This window comes from Cyprinodon tularosa, unplaced genomic scaffold (assembly GCF_016077235.1).
Source record: "Cyprinodon tularosa strain WSP-4 unplaced genomic scaffold, ASM1607723v1 ctg82, whole genome shotgun sequence".
NCBI lineage: Eukaryota > Metazoa > Chordata > Actinopteri > Cyprinodontiformes > Cyprinodontidae > Cyprinodon > Cyprinodon tularosa.
This window is the reverse complement of record NW_024039585.1, coordinates 905261-927131: the sequence shown is the minus strand read 5'-3', so window position 1 is coordinate 927131 and position 21871 is coordinate 905261. Positions and strand designations below refer to the sequence as shown.

The window sequence follows — 21871 nt, the reverse complement described above, 5'->3', positions numbered from 1 at the left end:
AGATTGGTTTACCGGTATTGCTCCATAAAGAGCAGAGCTATAACTATAACTATAATGAGTAAAATATCAAGTTTAATTAAAATGTTCTACTTCATTTAATGGGTTAGGGTTATGATGTATTTTTGTTTTTAAAACAAAAAATGACAGATAACAGAATAACAGACTTTAAACATTCTTGCATGTTCAATGATCTGAGGTAAAATTTGAATAGTATTTCCTTTTATGTAAAACATAGGCATATCGTGAAATCATTTTTCTAATCAATGTAATTTCCTCCCTGTAATTTTGGGGATTGGTGGCTTAGTGGTTAGAGTAGCGTGCTTGTGCTCTGAGAAGGTTGCAAGTACCCGGTTCGCTTCCCACAGACTGCACAAAGGGTCAGACTGCAAGACCCTTAATCCCTTATTGCTCCCCAGGGGATGGGTCAAATGCAGAGGTAAATTTCTCCAGTGTGAGATAATTGATGTTCACTTATTATTGTTATTTCTGTGACAGTTGTATACTGTCCATTCATAGTGCTTAGCTTAAGGGTTCATATTTCCTGCCTAAAGAAAATTATAATAAGAGCCAACTCACTTTGAAATCTTTGTATCTCTCTCCTTGAACCCCAGTCAGCCTCGGCAGAAGGCCGCTCACACTGAGCCTGGATCTGTTTGAGGTTTTTTCCTGTTAAAAGGGAGTTTTTCCTCCCCACTGTTGGTATAAACATGTTTGGTGTGAGGGATTGCCTTTGAGTCAATAAGTCGATGCAATCAACTGTTTTTTCTTAGATAGAAAACTTTGAATCGACTTGACTGTATGATCTGGTTGAATTGTAAAGTGCCTTGAGATGACATTTGTTGTGAAATGGAGCTATATAATAAACTGAATTTAATTGAATTGATAAAACATGATGCAATCTAGGATTTAGATCAAAAATAGAGAAAAGTCAATTTTCTCTGGAATCTTTGTTAAATCCACCGTGCATTTATTTTCCTTCACTTTGGTAGTTTGACATATTTAATACATGCAGAAAACAGAACATAATTAAATGTTTGATAGTAATGCATGCACATTGCAAAAGATAAAGATTTAAAATAACTAAAAATATTGGCATAATTAATAATGGGGAAAGAATAGACTCTGAAATGCCTAAAGAAACTTTGAGAGTTAAATCTTTTTGATGGGAAGGGGCATTTTCGTGTTTGTGATCAGGAATCTACTTAACCATTACACAACCTCTCTACTGTCCCCAGGTCATGTTGACTCATGACTCTTTAGAAACAGTAACATTGATTAAATACCAATTGACCTTTGTTTAAATGTTAGATATCAACATATCAACTGATCCAGACCAACTAACTGTCTCCTACTTCACTGTACAGGAAAAAGGTGTAACCCCAAAAAGGGTAGTACATTATTTTATGTAGAGAAATAACCCTTTTTTTAAATTCTTAATACAGATTTTTTATTAGGAATAACCAGATAGAATGATCTTAGTAAAATTAAAGCTATAGTAAAGTGCAATGCTAGCATTTCTGTTTTAATAAGACTATATGAATCTAAATAATCGGCTCTTATATTTATTGAATGGAAATGTTGGCTTAACTTAGCTTAAGTTATAGTTTATTCAAATGTTGTATCAAATAATGCATTTTCCACCTACTCTTTAGGCAGGATGCAAAATATTCAAATAATATCATCCAAAGTTGAATGTAGAATTTTATGACAAGCATGACTGTGGACCGTTGGAGGTGAAACTTTCCATAACAGACTCAATTAAAGAACCTCTTAATTTAAAACTTAACTAGATATTTCTGATTAAGCTTTTGACACCAGAGGTTGATGATATTTTTTAGCAGGAAAAAGCTCATTTTAATTCATTAATACGAATGAGGGCATGGCTTAAATACGTATAACAACAACTTTTCCAGTGTTGTTGAACAGAAAAGTCCAGTACAGCAAGGACTGCTTGACTACAGACGTTTGACTCACTCAATAAGTCGTTTCAGTATTCACCTGCAAGTAGTTGTCGTAGGGTCACTGTTTTATAGCAGTAAAGCAATTTACTTAGGATGGGCACTATAAATATTCACAACAAAAAAAGGGTGGTACAGCATATATGTATACACTTTTTTTTTCATTGCAACAACTTTGAACCGCTGGAGGTTATGCAAACACTTTGGAGTGTTGCAGGTAGAAAAGTAAACAGTTCTTGATTTTAGCTGACAGGGTTGTCAAAGTATTGCAAGGTCAGATCATTGTGACATGGAACTCAATTACCATGTTGAGTCACATACCATTTTTGTTTTTGTCTTAACATTAAATTTTTTTAATTTAATTTTTAAAGACATATAATGTACTTTTGGAATTTCAGATTATAACCTCATGATGTTAGATGCATTAAATACCAGTTTGAGAAATAAAAACACTAAACAAGCATCTCATGCATCATTTTTGTAATATGGTTAAGTGTGCTTAAGGATGTTCAAACAGAGAACTGATGTTATATGCCATTGCCTTTCTTTTACTTAAAAGGCTGGACATTGACTGTATTTGGGATTCTGAATAAGTTCAGTCAATTTCAGGAAATACAGAAGTCAGGTTGAAACAACTTGTTACATCCATGGTGAATAGCCTATTTACTCAGCTCCAACAGGATCGGGTCATGGTAACACCAGCACAAATTTTACCCGACCTTTAGTTAATGTTTCAAAAACTGTGTCGAAAAGCTCTGTCTTTAAAAGGGAGCCTCTAGTTACAGTCATTCACATCCACCAGCCATGAAGGTGCTTGTATTAGCTCTTACTGTGGCCATTGTGGGTGAGGACTGCTTTGTGCACTAAAATCAACTTAGTGTTGGATAAGACTACTAAAATTGGTGAAAGATGTTAACTTATATTTAGTGCTTTAAAAAACTTAAATTGATATTATTCTGTCAGTCTAGAAACACCACTTACAAAGAAGCATATTCCATAAAATATAGAAAGTATAGTGTAAAAAAAAAAAAAAAAAATATATATATATATATATATATATATATATATATATATATATATATATATATATATATATATATATATATATATATATATATATATATATATATATATATATATATATATATATATATATATATATACAGTTAAAATTCCCAATTAATACATTTTTTTCTGTGTTTCAGCTGGCACCCAGGTGAGCTATGGTAAGATGTTTATAATTATATTTAAAAATTCAAAACCCCCAGCACATTCTTAAAACTGTCATGAAGTTGGTGAAACATGGAATCTTTGTTTTTGGTCACAGCCCCAGAATTTGCACCTGGAAAGACTTATGAATACAAGTATGAAGGATATCTTCTGGGTGGCCTGCCTGAGGAGGGCCTGGCAAGAGCTGGGGTGAAAATCCAAAGCAAAATCTTGATTGGTGCAGCAAATCCTGACAGCTACATTCTGAAGGTAAAAAGCATTCCATTGTGATAATGCATGCTTTATTACAAAACCTCAACCATCCAAACATGCCAGACCACAGGAGTAATTGAGGCTTACATTCTCTCTTATACATTGATATTTTTAAGCTTGAGGACCCTGTGATCTCAGAGTACAGTGGCGTCTGGCCCAAGGAGGTTTTCCGCCCTGCCACAAAGCTCAGCTCAGCTCTGTCTGCTCAGCTCTTGACACCAATCAAGTTTGAGTATGCTAATGGTGTCATCGGTAAACTATACGCACCTGCAGGCATCTCTACAAGTGTGCTGAATATCTTCAGGGGAATCCTCAACATTTTTCAGATGAACATCAAAAAGACTCAGAATGTATATGACCTGCAAGAGGTACTGAATCATTTTTCCTTTCATTGCACCTGTTCACTGAAAGTTGCAGTACCTTCTGAAATACTTTTTTTTCTTCCCACTTTTCTTACTGTCTATGTATTAGACTGGAGTGAAAGGTGTGTGTAAAACACACTATGTCCTCAGTGAGGATTCCAAGGCTGACCGTCTCCACTTGACGAAAACCACTGACCTGAATCACTGCACAGAGAGAATCTACAAGGATGTTGGCATTGCTGGTTTTGCAGAGAAATGTTCAGAATGTGTGAATGTGAGTACTATTTCTATTGCCCTCGATACTCTCTGATAAGGCATTAAAATAGTTTGTTTATTGATTTTAAAATGTAATGTCATTACAGCGGGGCAAGGTGTTTTCAGGGGCAATTTCTTCCAACTACATCATGAAGCATTCAGCTTCTGGTTCCTTGATCTTAGAGGCAACCGCTACTGAACTCCTCCAGTACTCACCTCTCAACATAGTGAATGGAGCTGTTCAGATGGAGTCTAAGTATGTGCTGTTAGCTATAGTAAAGCTTGTCTCTATGAGTCAAATGGACAGTTGATTATCAAGCATTAACCTATCTTTACAGGCAGACCTTGACCTTCATTGACATTAAGAAGACATCATTGGAGCCTGTCCAAGCTGATTATATTCCCTGTGGATCATTAAAATATGAGATCGGCACTGAACTCCTCCAGACACCAATTCAGCTTCTGAGAATCACCAATGCTGAGGCTCAGGTACCTAGGGAAATGTTTCCCCACATTTCCTTTTTCTTGATATAATTTTGTACTCATAACATTTTATTGGGCTTTTTATAGATTGTTGAGACTCTGAACAACCTAGTTAGCCTCAATATGGGCCTGGCTCATGAAGATTCCCCCCTGAAGTTCATTGAGCTCATCCAGCTGCTGCGTGTGGCCAGATACGAGAGCATTGAAGCTCTCTGGAGTCAATTTAAATCCAAGAGTGATCATAGGTAAATCCATTTGGACTTGGAAGAACATTAAGGAGCCAAGAGTCAAACACAAATTGTACTGAGGTGTTTTTTGTTTTTTTTTCCCCCCAGACATTGGATGCTGAGCTCTATCCCTGCCATTGGTTCTCATGTTGCTCTTAAATTTATCAAGGACAAGGTTGTGGCTGGTGAACTGACCGCTGCTGAAGCTGCTCAGGCCATCATGTCTGCCACACACTTGGTGGCAGCCGACCCAGAATCCATCAAGCTTCTGGAGGCAAGCTGGCGTTTAAAGGGGTTATTTTTATTTAAATTGGTGTGGGGACAATTCTATACATATGAAGTTTTATGTTTCACCATTCTAGGGTTTGGCCATGACCCCTAGGATTCAAGAAAATGCTGCTTTGCGTGAGATTACCTGGCTGGGCTATGGCACAATGGTTCAGAAATACTGTGTTGAGAAACCTTCCTGTCCATCTGAGCTCGTCAGGGTATGTTTTGTTTGTACATTTCCAAAACTACAGTAAATTTGATACACCTTTGACTTTTATTGGTTTTCTGTCTATCCTGCAGCCTCTCCATGAGCTCATTGCCAGTGCTCTTGAAAAGCGAGACAATAATGAGCTCTCCCTGGCTCTCAAAGTTCTGGGTAATGCAGGACATCCCAGTAGTCTGAAGCCAATCATGAAACTGCTGCCTGGCTTCGGTAGCGCTGCCTCCAATCTTGAGCATAGGGTTCATGTTGATGCTGCTCTGGCACTGAGAAAAATTGCCAAGAGAGAACCCAAGCTGGTGAGGCAGAACATCTGACCAATCTGTTTTAAAATGACTTTTCTTAAGGTGTTTGTGTAGATGGATTAACAGAATTGTTCTTTTTGGATTAGATTCAGGATATGGCTGTTCAGCTCTTCATGGACAGGACTCTGGACCCAGAACTCCGCATGATTGCTGTCATTGTTCTGTTTGATACCAAACTACCCCTGGGTCTGGTAACCACTCTCTCTCAGAGCCTCCAGAAAGAACCAAACCTGCAGGTTGCTAGCTTCGTCTACTCTTACATGAAGGCCTTTACCAAGACCACCACCCCTGACCATTCCGCTGTGTGAGAACCCTGTTAACCATCACCTTGTTGTTATATGAGGGAAATTATCTAAGGTGTGAAATACCTAATATTTTCTCTCTTTACAGAGCTGCTGCCTGCAATGTTGCCATTAGGATTCTTAGCCCCAAATTCGAAAGACTGAGCTATCGCTATAGTCGAGCTTTCCATTATGACTCTTATTACAGTAAGTGTATACCAGAAAATATTTATGCCCTCACAAAGATGTTACCCACTAAGAAGTGAACTAATGATTTTAACCTGCAGATCCTTGGATGCTTGGAGCTGCTGCTAGTGCATTTTACATCAACGATGCCGCAACTGTCTTGCCAAGAAACGTTATGGCTAAAGCTCGCCTTTACCTGTCTGGGGCATCTATTGATGTTCTGGAGGTATGGTGGTCATTTTCTTGATGTATCACTGAAACCAAAAGGATTCAGTTCATACAGCTGAAATTATTTTTGTATCAAAAAATATATATTTAAGAACCGGTTATGAACTGTTTATGATTTAAAAATATTTTAAAATTATATATATTTACAGTTTGGAGCCAGATCTGAGGGAGTACAGGAGGCCCTTTTGAAAGTCCGTGATGTTCCCGAGAGTGCAAGTAGGATCACTAAGATGAAGCAAGCTCTCAAAGCTGTAGGTTTATAAGATATTTAGCTACTAGGGAATCACTGAATTCTCCATACTGGTTAAAAATTATTTATCTTGCAACTTTCTTCCCTCTGCAGCTAACTGAGTGGAGGGCCAATCCTTCCCGCCAACCTCTCGGCTCTCTGTACGTGAAAGTTCTTGGGCAGGAAGTCGCATTTGCAAACATTGACAAAGAAATGATTGAAAAAATGATTGAGGTGGTGTTTCACTCATATTCTTACATACTTGTAAAATCATCTTTACTGCTTCAAACAAAAATTTTGGTCTCATAAGAAATTTTGTTTTTAACAGTTTGCCACTGGACCTGAAATCCGTACATATGGGAAAAAAGCTTTGGATGCTCTGTTGTCTGGTTACTCCCTGAAATACTCAAAACCCATGATGGCCATTGAGGTTCGTCGCATCTTCCCCAGCTCTCTTGGTTTGCCCATGGAGCTTAGTCTCTACACTGCTGCTGTGGCGGCTGCTTCTGTTGAAGGTTAGCCTCATTGTTTCAGTTCAACAATTGGGAGTTAGAGATCAGTCATTTTACAGATTGGATATAATAATTTCTTACTTTTGTAGTACAAGCCACAATTTCACCACCACTTCCTGAAGATTTCCATCCCATCCACCTGCTGAAGTCAGATATTTCCATGAAGGCTTCAGTCGCTCCAAGGTTAACCATCTGTTCTGAATATTAACCTTTGAAAGTAATTGTTTTTTCCAAAATATTCTTTTATATTTCTCTTTTAAAATGTTGTTACTGTTTCTTCCATGCAGTCTTTCTTTGCATACTTATGGCGTTATGGGAGTGAATAGTCCTTTCATTCAGGCTACTGTAATGTCAAGAGGCAAAGTCCACACAGTGATTCCCAAAAAGATGGAGGCAAGATTTGACATGATCAAGGGCTATTATAAATACCAGTTCCTGCCTGTTGAGGGGGTTAAAACAATTGCTTCTGCTCGGTAAATACATTTCTCTTTCCCTTAAAGTAAATAAATGTAGACATTTTCTAATTTGATTTAAATGTATTTATCCTTTCCTTATACAAGTCTTGAAACAGTAGCAATCACAAGAAATGTAGAAGACCTTGCAGCTGCCAAAATCACACCATTGGTTCCATTTGAGCTTCACACAAGCAAGAACACCACCATAAATCTTTCACAATTCTCCAGCAATCTGAATGAGAGCTCAGTAAGTCGGAATCAATGAACCACTTTTAAACACATTTTACCCTGTCCTGGATGATTTGGGGTACTTACTGTTTCTATTTTTCCTATTTTCTTATTTCTTTTTTTTTGCAGTCATCTTCCTCTGAACTTCTTCCTCCCCAGCTGTCAAGTCAAAGTATAAGTCAAATGAAAATCCCCAGAGCTATTGTGAAGAAAATGTGTGCTACAACGTACACATATGGAATTGAAGCATGCGTTGATATTAGGTCTCGCAATGCCACCTTCCTCAGAAACACCCCCATCTATGCCATAGTTGGAAACCACTCTCTTTTGGTTAATGTCACCCCAGGCAAGTAAAACAGATGCACAGTCTTTATTTAAAAAAATAGTATTTTTACTATGTAATCGTCAGCAAGTGTTTTGCCAGGTTCAAACAACCAATATTTTTAATTTATTTGCATTTCAGCTGCTGGGCCATCTATTGAAAGGATTGAAATCGAGGTTCAGTTTGGTGAAAAAGCAGCCGAAAAGATAATTAAAGCGGTTAATCTGAGTGAGGAGGAGGAGGAAACACTTGAAGACAAAAAATTCCTGATGAAGCTAAAGAAGATTCTGGTTCCTGGTCTGAAGAACAGCACAAAATCTTCATCCTCTAGTTCCAGCAGCTCTCGTTCCAGCAGCTCTCGCTCCAGCAGCTCTCGCTCCAGCAGCTCTCGTTCCAGCAGCTCCTCCTCAAGATCTTCCAAGACCTCTTCCAGCTCTTCCTCTTCACGCCGCAAAAGCAAGATGTTGGATCTTGCTGATCCCCTCAACAAAACAGCAAAAAGGTCCTCAAGCAGCTCTTCTAGCCAACGTTTAAGTCAGCGCTCTAGTAGTTCCTCAAGCAGCCACTCGTCTCTCCGATCCAGCATTTCCTCTTCCAGCTCCAGCTCCTCCAGCTCCAGCTCCATGTCCAGGGTAAACCACCTTCACAATTTCTGTTTAAACCTATATAAAATACAATTTTTTTTCTAAAGAAAATGAGGAGAATTTTTATTTACTCACTTTTGTGTTATAGCGGGAACTATTTCAAATGAACTTCACCAAGGATCACATTCACCAGGTAACATTAAATTACCGTTCATCATTTATTTACTCCATTACGGAAAGGGATTTTCCTCTAATTATCCCCTTCCCAAGTTAATTTGAGAAGATAAAGCATAAAACGTAAAAACAGGCCCACCTTACAATCTTTATGAGCTGGGTAAATTGGAAGTTTTGTCCTTGCAGCATTCCATCTCAGCTGAGCGTCTCAACAGCAGGAGCAGTGCCAGCAGCTTTGAATCCATCTACAACAAGGTAAGCTGTCAAATCAGCCTGTTTGAAGTCCTGCACATCCAAATAATTAAAAAAATTTAAGAAAAAATTAAACTACTTTACACATCTTCTTTGTACTTGCAGGCCAGATACCTGTCGAACAGTGTCGGGCCAGCAGTCACAGTCCTTGTCCGTGCCATCAGAGCTGACAATAAGAACCAGGGATATCAGATCGCTGCTTACTTTGACAGACCTACAGCCAGAGTGCAGCTCATTGTGGCCAACCTAACTGAAAATGACAACTGGAGAATCTGTGCTGACAGTGTGATGCTCAGCCACCACAAAGTGATGGTACTCTTTTGTTATTACTTATAATTTAAAACACATGCTAGTTTAGTGTTTCCAGCCAGTTTGTTTGAAGTGAAGAACTCGAACCTCTGCAGCTCACTAGTCATATTCTTTGCTCTCACCTGATGCATTTTATACGGTCAATTGTCTACCATCCTCTTTGCTGTAAAATGGCACAAATTTGTGACTTTTGAAAAAACAATGCGTTGTTCTGCAATATGACTTGTCAAAGTTATATTTTTGAACTGCAAAGCCAGCCAGCGCAGTTATGTAAATTATCTGAGCTAAAGAAGGAAAAATCCTGCTTTTTGAGCCCTTTTTTCCACTTTACAAACAACAAAAAAAAAAAATCCAAAACAATGATTTTTCAAAAACAGAGGTTTATCTGTACATGTATCAAATGGACCTCTGATAATATGCTTTACTGATGATGGGGATGCTGTTCTCAAGAAGAACTATTTCAATCTTCAACAATTAATAGATTAACTTTTTGCCCAGACTCGAGTAACTTGGGGAATTGAATGCAAGCAGTACAACACCACTATCACAGCTGAAACTGGCCGTGTTGAGAAGGAGCCTGCAGTCCGTTTGAAGCTGGCCTGGGTCAGACTCCCTAGCTACTGGAAGAAATATGCAGGAAGGTAATATCACAAACGAAAAGAAGTCACCCCTCTGAGTGGGAATGAATAATTTGACTAGTTCAATATGCTTCACGAGGGTTTTAACACTCTTTTGTCTGTTCAGAGTTTCTACTTACCTTTCCCGAGTTGCTGTGGAAAATGGAGTGAACAGGACCAAGGTCTCCAATGACCCCAAAGAGATCAAACTGACAGTTGCCGTTGCCAATGAGACTAGTCTGAATGTTACGCTGAAGACCCCAAAGGTGCAGCATTTTTAATATCTTTTTATTAGTGGAAAAACCATATTAAAATTGCATGTACAAGATTGTTTGCCTTGTCTTTTGAAAATACAGAACACCTTTTACAAACTGGGATGGAGTCTCCCCTTTTACCTGCCAATCAATAACACTGCTGCTGAGCTGCAGGCATACCAGGGCAACTGGATGGATCAAGTCACCTACGTGCTCACCAAGTCTAATGCAGGTAAAAAATTATTTAATACCTAAATAGGTTAAATAGTTCAAGGTATCCATATTCAAGTGAAAGAGAATATACCAGAAGGGTCTTGGTGGTCATTTGGCTAAAACAGGCTGTTAGATGTTTGTTATAATTGAAGAAACTGACATTTTGTATTTTTTTGGAAATTTTAATTGTCACTAAAAATAAAACAAAATGATTAAATAAATAAAAAAAACAGTTATATTATGGAAGGTAAAAAAAAGCCCAACCTATCACTGTTTTCCCACAACAGCTTTCAAGTCGCAAACTAGTTTACAAGCATTTGAATTATTTATGATTTAAAACTATATCAATTTATACCAGGAGGTTAACATGTATTTTTTTTCCATCTTTCAATTCAGCTCAGTGCACCGTTGTTAATGACACAGTGGTCACCTTCAACAACAGGAAGTATAAGACGGAGATGCCCCACTCTTGCCATCAGGTGCTGGCTCAAGATTGCACATCTGAAATCAAATTCATAGTTCTGCTGAAGAGGGATCAAACCACAGAACGTAACGAGATCAGTGTCAAGATTGAAAACATGTAAGGGTAACTTTATATACATGGTATCTGTGCAATATAACTAAAGTTCTTTTTGCAGAAAAAAAAAACTAAAATATATTTAAATGTTTTTTAAACAGTGATGTTGACATGCATCCCGAGAACAACACAATTGTGGTGAAGGTTAACGGAGTAGAAATCCCTCTCAACAAACTGCCATATCAGCATCCAACTGGTGAGATGATACGCTGTTTTATTTTTTACCAAGGCATGCTGGGTCTGCAGACATCAACCATTTACTTAAATGTTTTATTTCTATAACAGGCAGCATACAGATCAGAGTGAGAGAAGAGGGCGTCTCTCTGCATGCTCCCAATCATGGTCTTCAGGAAGTCTTCCTTAGCTTGAATAAAGTGCAGGTGATGCAACCGATCTGGTAAACTTAGATATTCATCAAATCCTGTGTTGATGGTAATATAATGGTGATTCCAATCTTTGTTTTTCTTCTCTATAGGTTAAAGTTGTGGACTGGATGAGAGGCCAAACCTGTGGACTCTGTGGAAAGGCTGACGGTGAAGTCAGGCAGGAGTACAGCACTCCGAATGAACGGGTTTCCAGGAATGCAACCAGCTTTGCTCATTCCTGGGTTCTGCCTGCAAAGAGCTGCCGTGACACTTCTGGTAAAACTTGTTTAGATTTTTGTAACTTAAAAAAAATGATAACATGCTCAAAACAGCCTTTTTGTTCTGTACAAAATGAAATACATTTGTCAAATCTTTTTTCCCCAGAGTGTTACATGCAGCTTGAATCAGTGAAGCTGGAGAAACAGGTCAGACTGGAAGGTGAGGAATCAAAATGCTACTCTGTTGAACCTGTCCTCCGCTGTCTACCAGGCTGCATGCCAGTGAGAACCGCCCCAGTTACTGTCGGCTACCACTGCGTCCCTCTGGGTGAGCAGCTAACAAGAACACAGTTATTAAACCTCTTCTCTAAGTTTGCTGAAATCCTAACTGCTTTGCTTTCTTCACTGTCGCAGATTCAAACCTGAATCGTTCCGATGGCCTCAACAGCATCTACGAGAAGAGCATTGATGTGAGTGAGACAGCAGAGTCTCACCTGGCCTGTCGCTGCACTCCTCAGTGTGCCTGATTGTGCTGCCTTCTGACATTCCTTCTGTTTTTTGTGTTATGAATGCTTGTAAACTAAATTAAAAAAGCAATAAAATGAACAAGCAACTAAAATGAAATGAACTATGTGGTGAACTGCAATGACCCTAACAAGCTATTCATTTTTGAATATGTACTTCATTTTTACTATATCCGTATTGTTAAACAGTATTTATAATATGAGGAAGAAGAATTTTAAGTCACACAGTTCGAATGCGATTTATTTAGAAAATCTATGACAATAAAGTAAAAAAAAAAAAAGTAAAAACTGAAATACAGACATCATGGGAACAGCTACAACAGGTAAAATGGCACAGGGAAAAAGTATTGAACACGTGATGAAAGGGAGGTGTCAGGTTTAGAGGAGGTTTTGATTACCCAAATGCAGAGAGGAGTAGGCAGGGATAAGTTTGGATGTTTTAATGAAAGTCCAAGGGAAACAGAGGCAAAAATCCAAAATACAAAAATACTGAAAACCAAACAAAACCAATGAACGTCAGGAAAAATACTCGAGGGAAGCAAGAGACTAGGAAGCAACTAAACAGCTACAACACACAAGAAACCAGCCCTAAATGAAGGCTCTGGTGCTCTTTTAAGCCCAGCAGTATGATTATAAAGATTTCTTTCACCTGTGTAGGCTACCCAACCTATCCACAAAGATCGTCTATTGTAGAGATGCACAACTCACACTAACCCACACACAGGAACCCTGACAGGAGGTACAAAAAGGCTCGGAAAGCCAAGATATAAGCCGAAAACTCTGTAATTAGAAAGCAATCCTGCCCCTCATCACTATCCCCTCATCAGTGCAAATTAATATCAGCTGGTTCAGTCAAAAATTATGGCCTGTTAAACGGTTTCTTTGGTATCATACAAGAAACATCTCATGATGGGTAAAAGTAAAGAGCTTTCTCCAAGACCTTCGCAACCTTAATGATAGCAATGGTTACAAAAGGATTTCTGAATGTCCCAGTGAGCACTGTATGGGCTATAATCTAGAAGTGGAAAGATTATATTTTCACTAACTGACCTCCAGGATTTCTGTCAGAGGAGTGAAAATAATTATCAGAAGAGTTGTCCAAGAGGCAAAGACCACTTGTGGAGTGCTTCAGAAAGATATGGAACTAGCAGGTACAATTGTGTCAAAGAAAACTTTAAGCAATGCATTCAACCGCCATGTCCTGTATGCATGCTCACCATGCAGGACTCCATTATGCTACGTTCAGACCGCAGCAGAGGCAGCAGAAGCAGCTAGTTTATATGCAAAGTTAATGGTTGACTTGCATCAAGGCACAGAAAAAGGTCCTGCAGCATATTATGAGCAGCAGGAGCAGCACGTCAGCTGAAGCAGCACCTCATGAGCTTCTGAGCATCTGGCACGTGGGACTTTTGCTGCTCGATGCGCCACATCAACCAATCAGAGAAGCTGATCTGGGAGCTGGCAAGAAGACAAAGACAGCACTGCTGATGCAGATCGTGGTACTACCCTAGCTCAGGGGGCAGGAACAATGATGGGGAGACCATACAAAAGAAAGGTTTAACCATTTATTAAAGTAAATAAACGTGTTAGTGTAGGTCAGTGGTGTATGTAATGTTGGGATGCATGAGGAGTGTGAAAGTGTACATGGATCAAATTAAACTAAAACTGGAGCAGGAGGCCAGAGGAGGCCAGAGGAGTCCATGGAGCGCAGAGAGAGCAAGCCATGTGCTCTGGTCCAATTTATAGGAGGCCACTGCACTCTCAGGTCCTTCGCCCACTTCCTGGAAGCACAAACCAGAGAAGCAGTCTCTCCACAATAAAGGAGGCCTTGGTCGTCACAATCGCTATCATCACTTTTCTGAAACAGTTTAATAACGCCTAAATTACCTTAAAATGTCGTAACCTGCGGACAAAATATGTCCGATTTTATTATTCTGGTGCCTGAAGTTTGAATTATGTACATGAAAAACTCCTTCCAGCCGCCGAGAACATTAGTGGAAAACCCGAATGAGATGACTGGGCCAGCGGCTGCTTTTGAGGTGGACTTTCTCACTTTAAAACATATTAAAACTACTTTTTACCCAGTTATAACAGTAAATATTACAAAGATGCTCTTTGCCATTTAACACAGAAGCAGCAGAGGCATCAGACACATCTGGATGCCCCTCACTGGACACGCCACAGAAGCATCAAAGAGGCTATTGACATGTGTCTGACCTTAATGTGAACAAGCATCGAAAATTAAGCAGCAGAAGCTTTTTTGCTGCTTCCAGCGCTCTGAATGTAGCATTACCCACTTCCACCAAAGCAACACTTTCTTTCTTTAGTCTAGAAATTGTCTCCCATTAGTCAGACCCTCAGATTCCTTCTCACCTTCACAGTCAAACAGTGTCACACTATTCTTGTCGGGACTTTCCATTGACTTTCATTCATTTTACATTAATTCCTGTGACTCAGTCCTCACTTTTACCCTAACCCTAATCACTACAACACATAGCTATCCCTAAATCTAACCTAACTTAATTCAATTCAATTTCAATTCAGTTTATTTCTATAGCGCCAAATTCACAACACGTCATCTCAAGGTACTTTACAGTTCAACCAGATCATACAGTCAAATTGATACCAAGTTTTCTATCTAAGGAAAACCAGTTGATTGCATTGACTCATTGACTCAAATACAATCCCTCACACTAAGCATGCTTGTAGCGACAGTGGAGAGGAAAAACTCCCTTTTAACAAGAAGAAAGCTCCAGCAGAACCAGGCTCAGTGTGAGCGGCCATCTGCTGAGGCCGACTGGGGTTCAAGGAGACAGAAGCAGAGACACAAAAGCAGCTGTAAAAGGTGGCCCCGTCCAGGAAACACACAGCCAGGCAGACGAGCTCCGAGCCAGCTCCCATGTCAGAGGACGAAGAGAGCACATCCACTCAGTCACGGTCAGAGAAACAGGACCACACTGGAAAACAGGCCGATCTCCAGCATCTATAAACAAGGGTGTTGATGGAAGCAGCACAGCTGATGTTTCTTTCCAGGATGGCGTCACAGCCAAACAGGAACAGACGAGGCAAAGCTACTCTGAGGAAAAGCAGAGAGAGCAGAACGTTAGAGATTGAACTAACAGATTCTGCAGAATAGGAGAATAGAGAGAGAATGAAGCAGAATGATGAAATGGGGGTCCCTATGTCTTCCAGAAGTCTAAGCCTATAGCAGCATAACTATAGAGATAGCTCAGGATAACCTGAGCCACTCTAACTATAAGCTTTATAAAAAAGGAAAGTTTTAAGCCTAGCCTTAAAATTCACAACTTAGTCCTAAATCAAAAAATAATACCAAGATTTTTTTACTTTCTCATCTGAGATCAATTTAATCCCATCCAAATGAAGTGACTGACTAATCTGCTTCTTTTGAAAGCCTCCAAAAACACTAATTTCTGTTTTTTTCTGCATTCTGAAGCAGAAGTTAAAGGGCTATCTAGGTTTTTTATGGCTTCAAGGCATGCATGTAATCCATGAAATGGGTTAGCTTCATCTGGATTTATAGACAGATATAGGTGAGTATCATCAGCATAACAGTGGAAATGAATCCAATACTGTCTAATAATTCTACCGATTGGGAGCATACATATACTAAAGAGAATCCGTCCTAGCAGTTTTATGGTTTTCCCCTTTTGGACTTATGTCAGCAATTCTATTTTTTTTGTTTAATCTTTGGATTATTTTCCATTTTGTGTTATATTTAAGCAGTCTTTAGTTACCCTCTGTTGCCCCCTTGTGTCTTTTCCATTACCCTAGCTCCCTTCTAGCCATTTCCATCCACATCTGATCCATATCACCTGATTGCCCCAGTCTTTGTTCTGTTTCCAATATATAATATCTGTTTCCTCTCTCTGTGCAGTTATTCAGTGCTGGTTCCATCTTTTTTCTTTACTCCCGTGTGTTTTCCATGATGTAACAGGATTGTTGGTTCTAAGTATTTTGTTTTTGGTCTTTGCTTCTGTTGCCTTTGGATTTTGATTAAACCTACAAGAACTCATCTCTGCCTGCCTCATCTCTGCATTTGTGTCCTCAACCAACCTCCACCCTAACGTTGACAAGCAGTGATTCCTGTGGTACTCCACAGGCAACCCTGGAGTATGAAAAAGATTTATTATTAATGTGAAGAAACTGAAATCGGTCAGACAGATACGATTTAAACCAGTCTAGTGCTGTTCCATTAATTCCAATAAAATATTCAAGTCTTTCTAAAAGAATATTTTGATCAACTGTGTCAAATGCAGCACTGAGATCTTACAGGACCAGTATAGATACAAGACCATTATCTAAGACACAAGAATATCATAAGTGACTTTCACTAGAGCTGTTCCAGTGCTATGATGAGCTCTAAAGCCAGACTGAAACTCTTCAAAAAGTTAATTACAGTTTAAGTGGTCGCACACTTCTTTAGCAACTTCTTTCTCAATAATTTTAGATAACAAAGGAAGATTTGATATAGGTCTATAATTGACCAAGTCATCTGGGTCATGAGACTGTTTCTTATGTAAAGGTTTAATTACAGCTACCTTAAAATTCTTTGGTACATATACATGTAACAGGGATAGATTGATCACATCTAAAATTGAGGACATCACAGGGAATTCTTCCTTAAATAACCGGGTTGGAACCGGATCTAACATCTAAGTTGAAAGCTTAGATGAAGACAATAGTTTTGCTAACTCTGAAAACTCAACTGGATCAAAGCAGTGTAAACCCTGTTCAGATTCTGTGTTGAGAGCTGGAGAAGTTCCACCTTCCTCCAGCAGAGTCCGCCGTGGATCCTCCTGAGCTGAGCTGCCTGCACACCTGTGACTGATCATCTCATCAGGAGGACCACAGTACTTAAGCTGTCTTCAGACCTTGCCTCGACGCCGCAGTGTTTAATCAGTTTGGTTAGCACCTAAGCCTAGAACCTCCTGAGAACTTTGCTATCTCTGAGTCCAGTTTGGATTCTAACCTTTTTGTCTCTGCTTCCAGGTTACCTGTTTTTCTCCTGTGAAGCTCTGGAAGAGCTTAACCTGCCGAGCCTGCCCTCTGAGCCAAACCTGAAGACTCTCTTCTGGATTTCCAAGCAGCTCTGGATTTAGAGCTGGGAACTCAAACCAAGGTCAACACCCTCACTAGAAGTAAGACGCTGAAACAGTTATCGGACTCTGCTGAACCAAACCATCTCCGGACCCAACAGTTCCTCTCCCAAAGTCTCTTCTACGCATCTCAAGGTACAAACCAGAATCTCTCAAGATCAATTCCAACCAAGCCAACGCTAACTGAACTGTCTCCCTCACAGACTCTAGTGAACCAGTCCCCAGGCCTGAACCAGCAAACTGTACATTTACTACGTGCTTGTGTAACAATAAACTTGTTAACTTTTCCCCTGAGTCCGTTGTGTTCTGCATCTTGGGCCTCTCAGTAAACCCATCATGACACTATGGCTATCTCTTATGTTACCTTATTTTTAATAGAATCAATCTTATTTATAAAGAATCCCATAAAATCCCTACTGCTAAGAGCAGGTGGCATGGATAGTTCAACAGAGCTTTGGCTCTGGGTGAGTTTTGCAACTGTATTAAAAATATATCTAGGATTACTCTTATTCTCCTCAATTAATGAGGAGAAATACGCGGCTCTTGCTTTATGAAGGTTCTTCTTATACAGCAGTAAAACAAATTTTCCAGACCAGCTAGAATTCCCGTAGGCACGTAGAGCACAATTTTCTCTCCAGTTCCCTATCATTTTGCATCAAAGTGTGCAGCTTTGTATTAAACCAGGGAGCCAGCTTTCTATTTTGAAAGTTTTTCTTTTTCAAAGGGGCTGCGTTTTTTAAGCCAATAGACAGAGAACTAGCAACCCCATCAACAAAATCATAAAATGTGAAGGGGAATAAACGAAATCTTCAGCACTGCTCAGCAACATAGAGGTGGGATAAAGTGAAGGAGATTCTTTAAAATGTATAACTGCACTATCTAATAGTGATCTGCTAAAGTGAAACATCCTTTTGGGGAACTCTGTTAAAGTAATCCTGAAAGTCATTATAAAGTGTTCAGAGAGGACAGGGTTTTGAGGAAATACTGTTATTTCTTCACATTCAATGCCATATGTCAGCATAAGGTCCAAAGTATGAAGATGAGAATGTGTGGGACTAATTACATTTTGAACAAAGCCAATAGCACCTAAGATAGCATTGAAGGCTGCACTTAAGCTATTACCTTCGATGTCAGCATGGGTGGTAAAATCCCCCACTAAAGCCCCATTTACACTAACCTCTGAAAACGGATTCATGCTGCGTTTGGACCAAGCTTGGATCAGTTAACCGTGCTGAGCTTGGTTCCTTATGACCGTTTACACATCATGCTAGCATGGTTCCTAACCCTAGTGGAAATCTACGGTACTACTGCTCTCTAGTAGGAAAACTTTGTGATTATGTTCTGTTCTGTCCAACATCGCCTTGATAGCGTCCCCCACCCAAATTTTGATGAAAGTCTCAGTCTCAGCGTCAGGCACGATGCTCTTTTGAAGCCATTTTTTAAAAATGAGTTTAGATTTGAATTGTTGTTTACATTTCTTCTGCTTTGTGGTAGTAGGCAAACAACTTACTGATGTGCATTACCACCAACTACTAGAAGCTGACTGTAAATAGGAGATGATGTGGTCTACTCAGGTGCTCTTTGTTATCAGTGAACCGAGCCAAAATGAACCATGCCGAGCCCTACTGCTGAACTAGTACCAGTTTAGCATGGTTTGGTTGTGTCTGGCATGGTCTGGTTCAGTTTTGGGTGCCATTAACACTCAACAGTTATCTCCATTACCATGATTGGACCGCTCTCGGCATGGTTTCAAAAGGGTACCGTAGTGTAAATTGGTTTTATGATGAACCTGTTAGTATTCAACACCAGGTCACATAGGAACTCTGAAAATTAAAAATTCAGAGAAACGACCTGGTGGACGACACAAAGTTACAAAAAGAAAAGGTTTTGCGGCTTTGCAAATTAGCTGAGGGAAACTGAGGGTTAAATTTTCAAAAAGGTTGTAATTATTAACTTCCTTTAGAGTAATCAGTAAGTCGGACTGAAAGATTGTTGCTACTCCTCCTCCTCGCCCAGAATTTCTTGGTATGTGAAAATTTAAATAACTATAAGGAGTTGCTTAATTTATGCTAATCTTCATAATCTTCTTGCTGCTGCCAAATTTCTGTAAGGCAACATAAATCAATGTGATTATTACAAACCAAGTCATTAACTAGCAGACTTTTTGAAGAAAGAAATATTAAATAAACCACATTTACCCTTTTAACTTTTTCCCAATCCGAGGTATTTTTATTTTTATTAGATTATCATAATTCACTCCTTTGGGATGCTTTCCTAATTTATTTGATTTTGGTCATGGGCAAGACATGGACAAGACACTCCCACCCCCCAGTAGATGCAGCAAACACTTCCTAAATTACCTTAACAATTTCTTTGGAAGATTCAAGGCACTAAACAGCACTCCAGCAGTTAAAGCTGGTCAACAGGAGGAGGCACTCAACCTGGACATAGCTGAAGTGAGGAAAACTCTGAGGAGAGTCAACCTAAGAAGGCCCCAGGCCCTGATTACATAGCTGAGCGGGTGTACAAGGAGTGTGCAAATGAGCTGGCTGGTGTCCCCCACAGAAATTTTCAACACCTTGCTGGACCGATCCATAGTGCCAACATGCTGGCATGCTGGCACTATGGATAGTACTATGACTATGGATAGCACTATGATGGGAAACCATCATTCCGGTCCCAAAGAAGCCTCAGGTCACCTCACTCAGTAATTACCGGCCTGTAGCACTGACTCCCATCATGATGAAGTGTTCGAAAGGCTGGTTAAAGGACACTTCGTCTCCTGTCTGCCGCGTACATTTGACCCACTCCAGTTCGCCTATCAACAGAACCGCTCCACTGAGGACACCATCTCCTCTGCTCTTCACCTGAGCCCACATGCAGATGCTGTTCCTGAACCTCAGTTCAGGTATTAACACCCTCATCCCACAGCGTCTGATAGGCAAACTGGAACAGCTTGGCTTCAATACACCCTTTTGCAATTGGCTGCTAGACTTCCTAACAGACAGACCTAAGTCAGTCCTGGTTGGACAGAACACCTCTGATGTCACCACCCTAAGCACAGGCTCCCCTCAGGGCTGCGTCCAGAGCCCTCTGCTGTTACCTCTGATGACACATGACTGCGTCCTCAGGTTCACCACCAAAAGTTCGCAGACGACACTATGGCGGTGGGCCTCATCAGGGTCGACAAACACCAAGTCTACAGAGAGGAAGTCGAGCAGCACAGACAACCTCACCTGGAATGTAAACACCACCTCACTGGTCAAAAAAGGCGCATTTACTTCCTGCTGAGGATGAGGAGAGCCCATCTGCCCCCGCCCATCCTCACAACCTTCTACAGAAGCATCATAGAGAGCACTTTAAACAGCTGTCTCACTATGTCGTGTGAAGGCTGCATTGCCTCAGACTGGAAGTAGTTGAGGAGATTTGTGAGAACTGCAGAAAGGATCATCAGGGCTCCATTAAAGACATTTCATCTCAGCGCTGCATGTACCGAGCCCGTAACATTATAAATGACCCCTACCATGGACTGTTCTCCCTGCTGCCCTCTGGGAAGAGACTTTGAAGCATCTGATGCAGTTCCAACAGATTCCAGAAAGGCCTCTTCCCCATTGTCATTAGACTGCTGAATGGTGCCTAAAATGGGGGTTAAAAACTTTTAAAATGGACTTACACTTTAAAAATTGAAATGTCTTGAGAGCTGTACTGAACGAAATTTCTTTTTGTATACACTCTGTGTTTACAAAATGACAATAAAGTCTAAGTCTAAGTCTAAAGAGATATCCTCCAGCAAGACAATGATCCAAAATATGAGGCAACATCTACCATGAAATGGTTCATAAATAAACATATCCAGGTATTAGAATGGCAAAGTCAAAATCCAGACCTCAATCTAATTGACAAGCTGTGGAAAGAACTGAAAACTGCTGTTCACAAACGCTCTGTATACAACCTCACTGAGCTTAAGCTATTTTGCATGAAAGAGTGGGGAAAAGATTCTGTGTCTCGATGTGCAAAACTGATACAGACATACTCCTGGCGACTTGCAGCTATAATCACAGCAAAAGGTTGCACTTAAAAGGAGGCTGAATAATTGTGCACACCCAAATTTTCAGTTTATTAGTTAGAAAAGCTTAATATATCCAATAAATTTTGTTTCACTCCATGATTGCATTCCACCTATTGATCATTCACAAATAATTAAAATGTTATTTCTTTATGTTTGAAGCCTGAAATGTGGCAGAAGGTCAAAAAGTTTAAGGGGTCAGAATACTTTCGTAAGGCACTGCACTAGCTATGAGGCCTGCTTTGCCCTGGTTGAAATTCTACACAGAGTATTCCACACCCTTAGAAAAGGTTAAAAGAAGGTTGAAAAACTGATAAAATATCACAGTTGTTCTGCAAGAATAGGAAGATTTAAAAAAGCATCCTGGATCTTGATGCTTAAAGCATGAGAGACAATTTGGTATTCTTGGGTATCTAAGAACAGGACAAGGATGCCTAATAAGCTGCAAGGATTTTCTCCAAAATTAGCTGAAACTTTCTAGTGAACAGGGAGTTCCATCGTATTCACTGGCTAGGAGGTAAGAAGCCCAATAACAACCAAACTAGAGCTATGAGGGCTTAATTCGAACTCTATAAGCGAAACAATTAGGTCCAAAATC

General features: G+C 39.8%; 1 protein-coding gene across 1 annotated transcript; it reads left to right on the top strand.

Moving 5' to 3' along the window:
• The first annotated feature begins 2762 nt into the window (after nucleotides 1-2762).
• On the top strand, nucleotides 2763-12171 carry LOC119774587 (vitellogenin-2-like). The gene is made up of 34 exons (XM_038272130.1): nucleotides 2763-2802; nucleotides 3164-3184; nucleotides 3286-3437; nucleotides 3557-3808; nucleotides 3912-4076; nucleotides 4165-4313; nucleotides 4396-4546; nucleotides 4628-4785; nucleotides 4876-5041; nucleotides 5130-5255; nucleotides 5338-5556; nucleotides 5649-5866; nucleotides 5953-6050; nucleotides 6131-6255; nucleotides 6407-6508; nucleotides 6601-6720; nucleotides 6815-7001; nucleotides 7088-7181; nucleotides 7286-7471; nucleotides 7559-7700; nucleotides 7811-8027; nucleotides 8145-8635; nucleotides 8736-8780; nucleotides 8948-9016; nucleotides 9119-9325; nucleotides 9821-9963; nucleotides 10067-10205; nucleotides 10296-10425; nucleotides 10803-10986; nucleotides 11085-11179; nucleotides 11269-11363; nucleotides 11459-11624; nucleotides 11733-11894; nucleotides 11981-12171. The coding sequence occupies exons 1-34, from the start codon at nucleotides 2763-2765 to the stop codon at nucleotides 12091-12093; spliced, it is 5127 nt and encodes a 1708-aa protein (XP_038128058.1). The 3' UTR covers nucleotides 12094-12171.
• Nucleotides 12172-21871: the final 9700 nt, after the last annotated feature.

Bases quoted from the DNA above. Each gene is read 5' to 3' on its own strand.
- LOC119774587 (XM_038272130.1), top strand. From the start codon at position 2,763: ATGAAGGTGCTTGTATTAGCTCTTACTGTGGCCATTGTGG. The intron at 5,042-5,129 runs GCAAGCTGGCGT...TCACCATTCTAG, and splicing joins AATCCATCAAGCTTCTGGAG to GGTTTGGCCATGACCCCTAG. The intron at 10,987-11,084 runs GTAAGGGTAACT...TTTTTTAAACAG, and splicing joins AGTGTCAAGATTGAAAACAT to TGATGTTGACATGCATCCCG.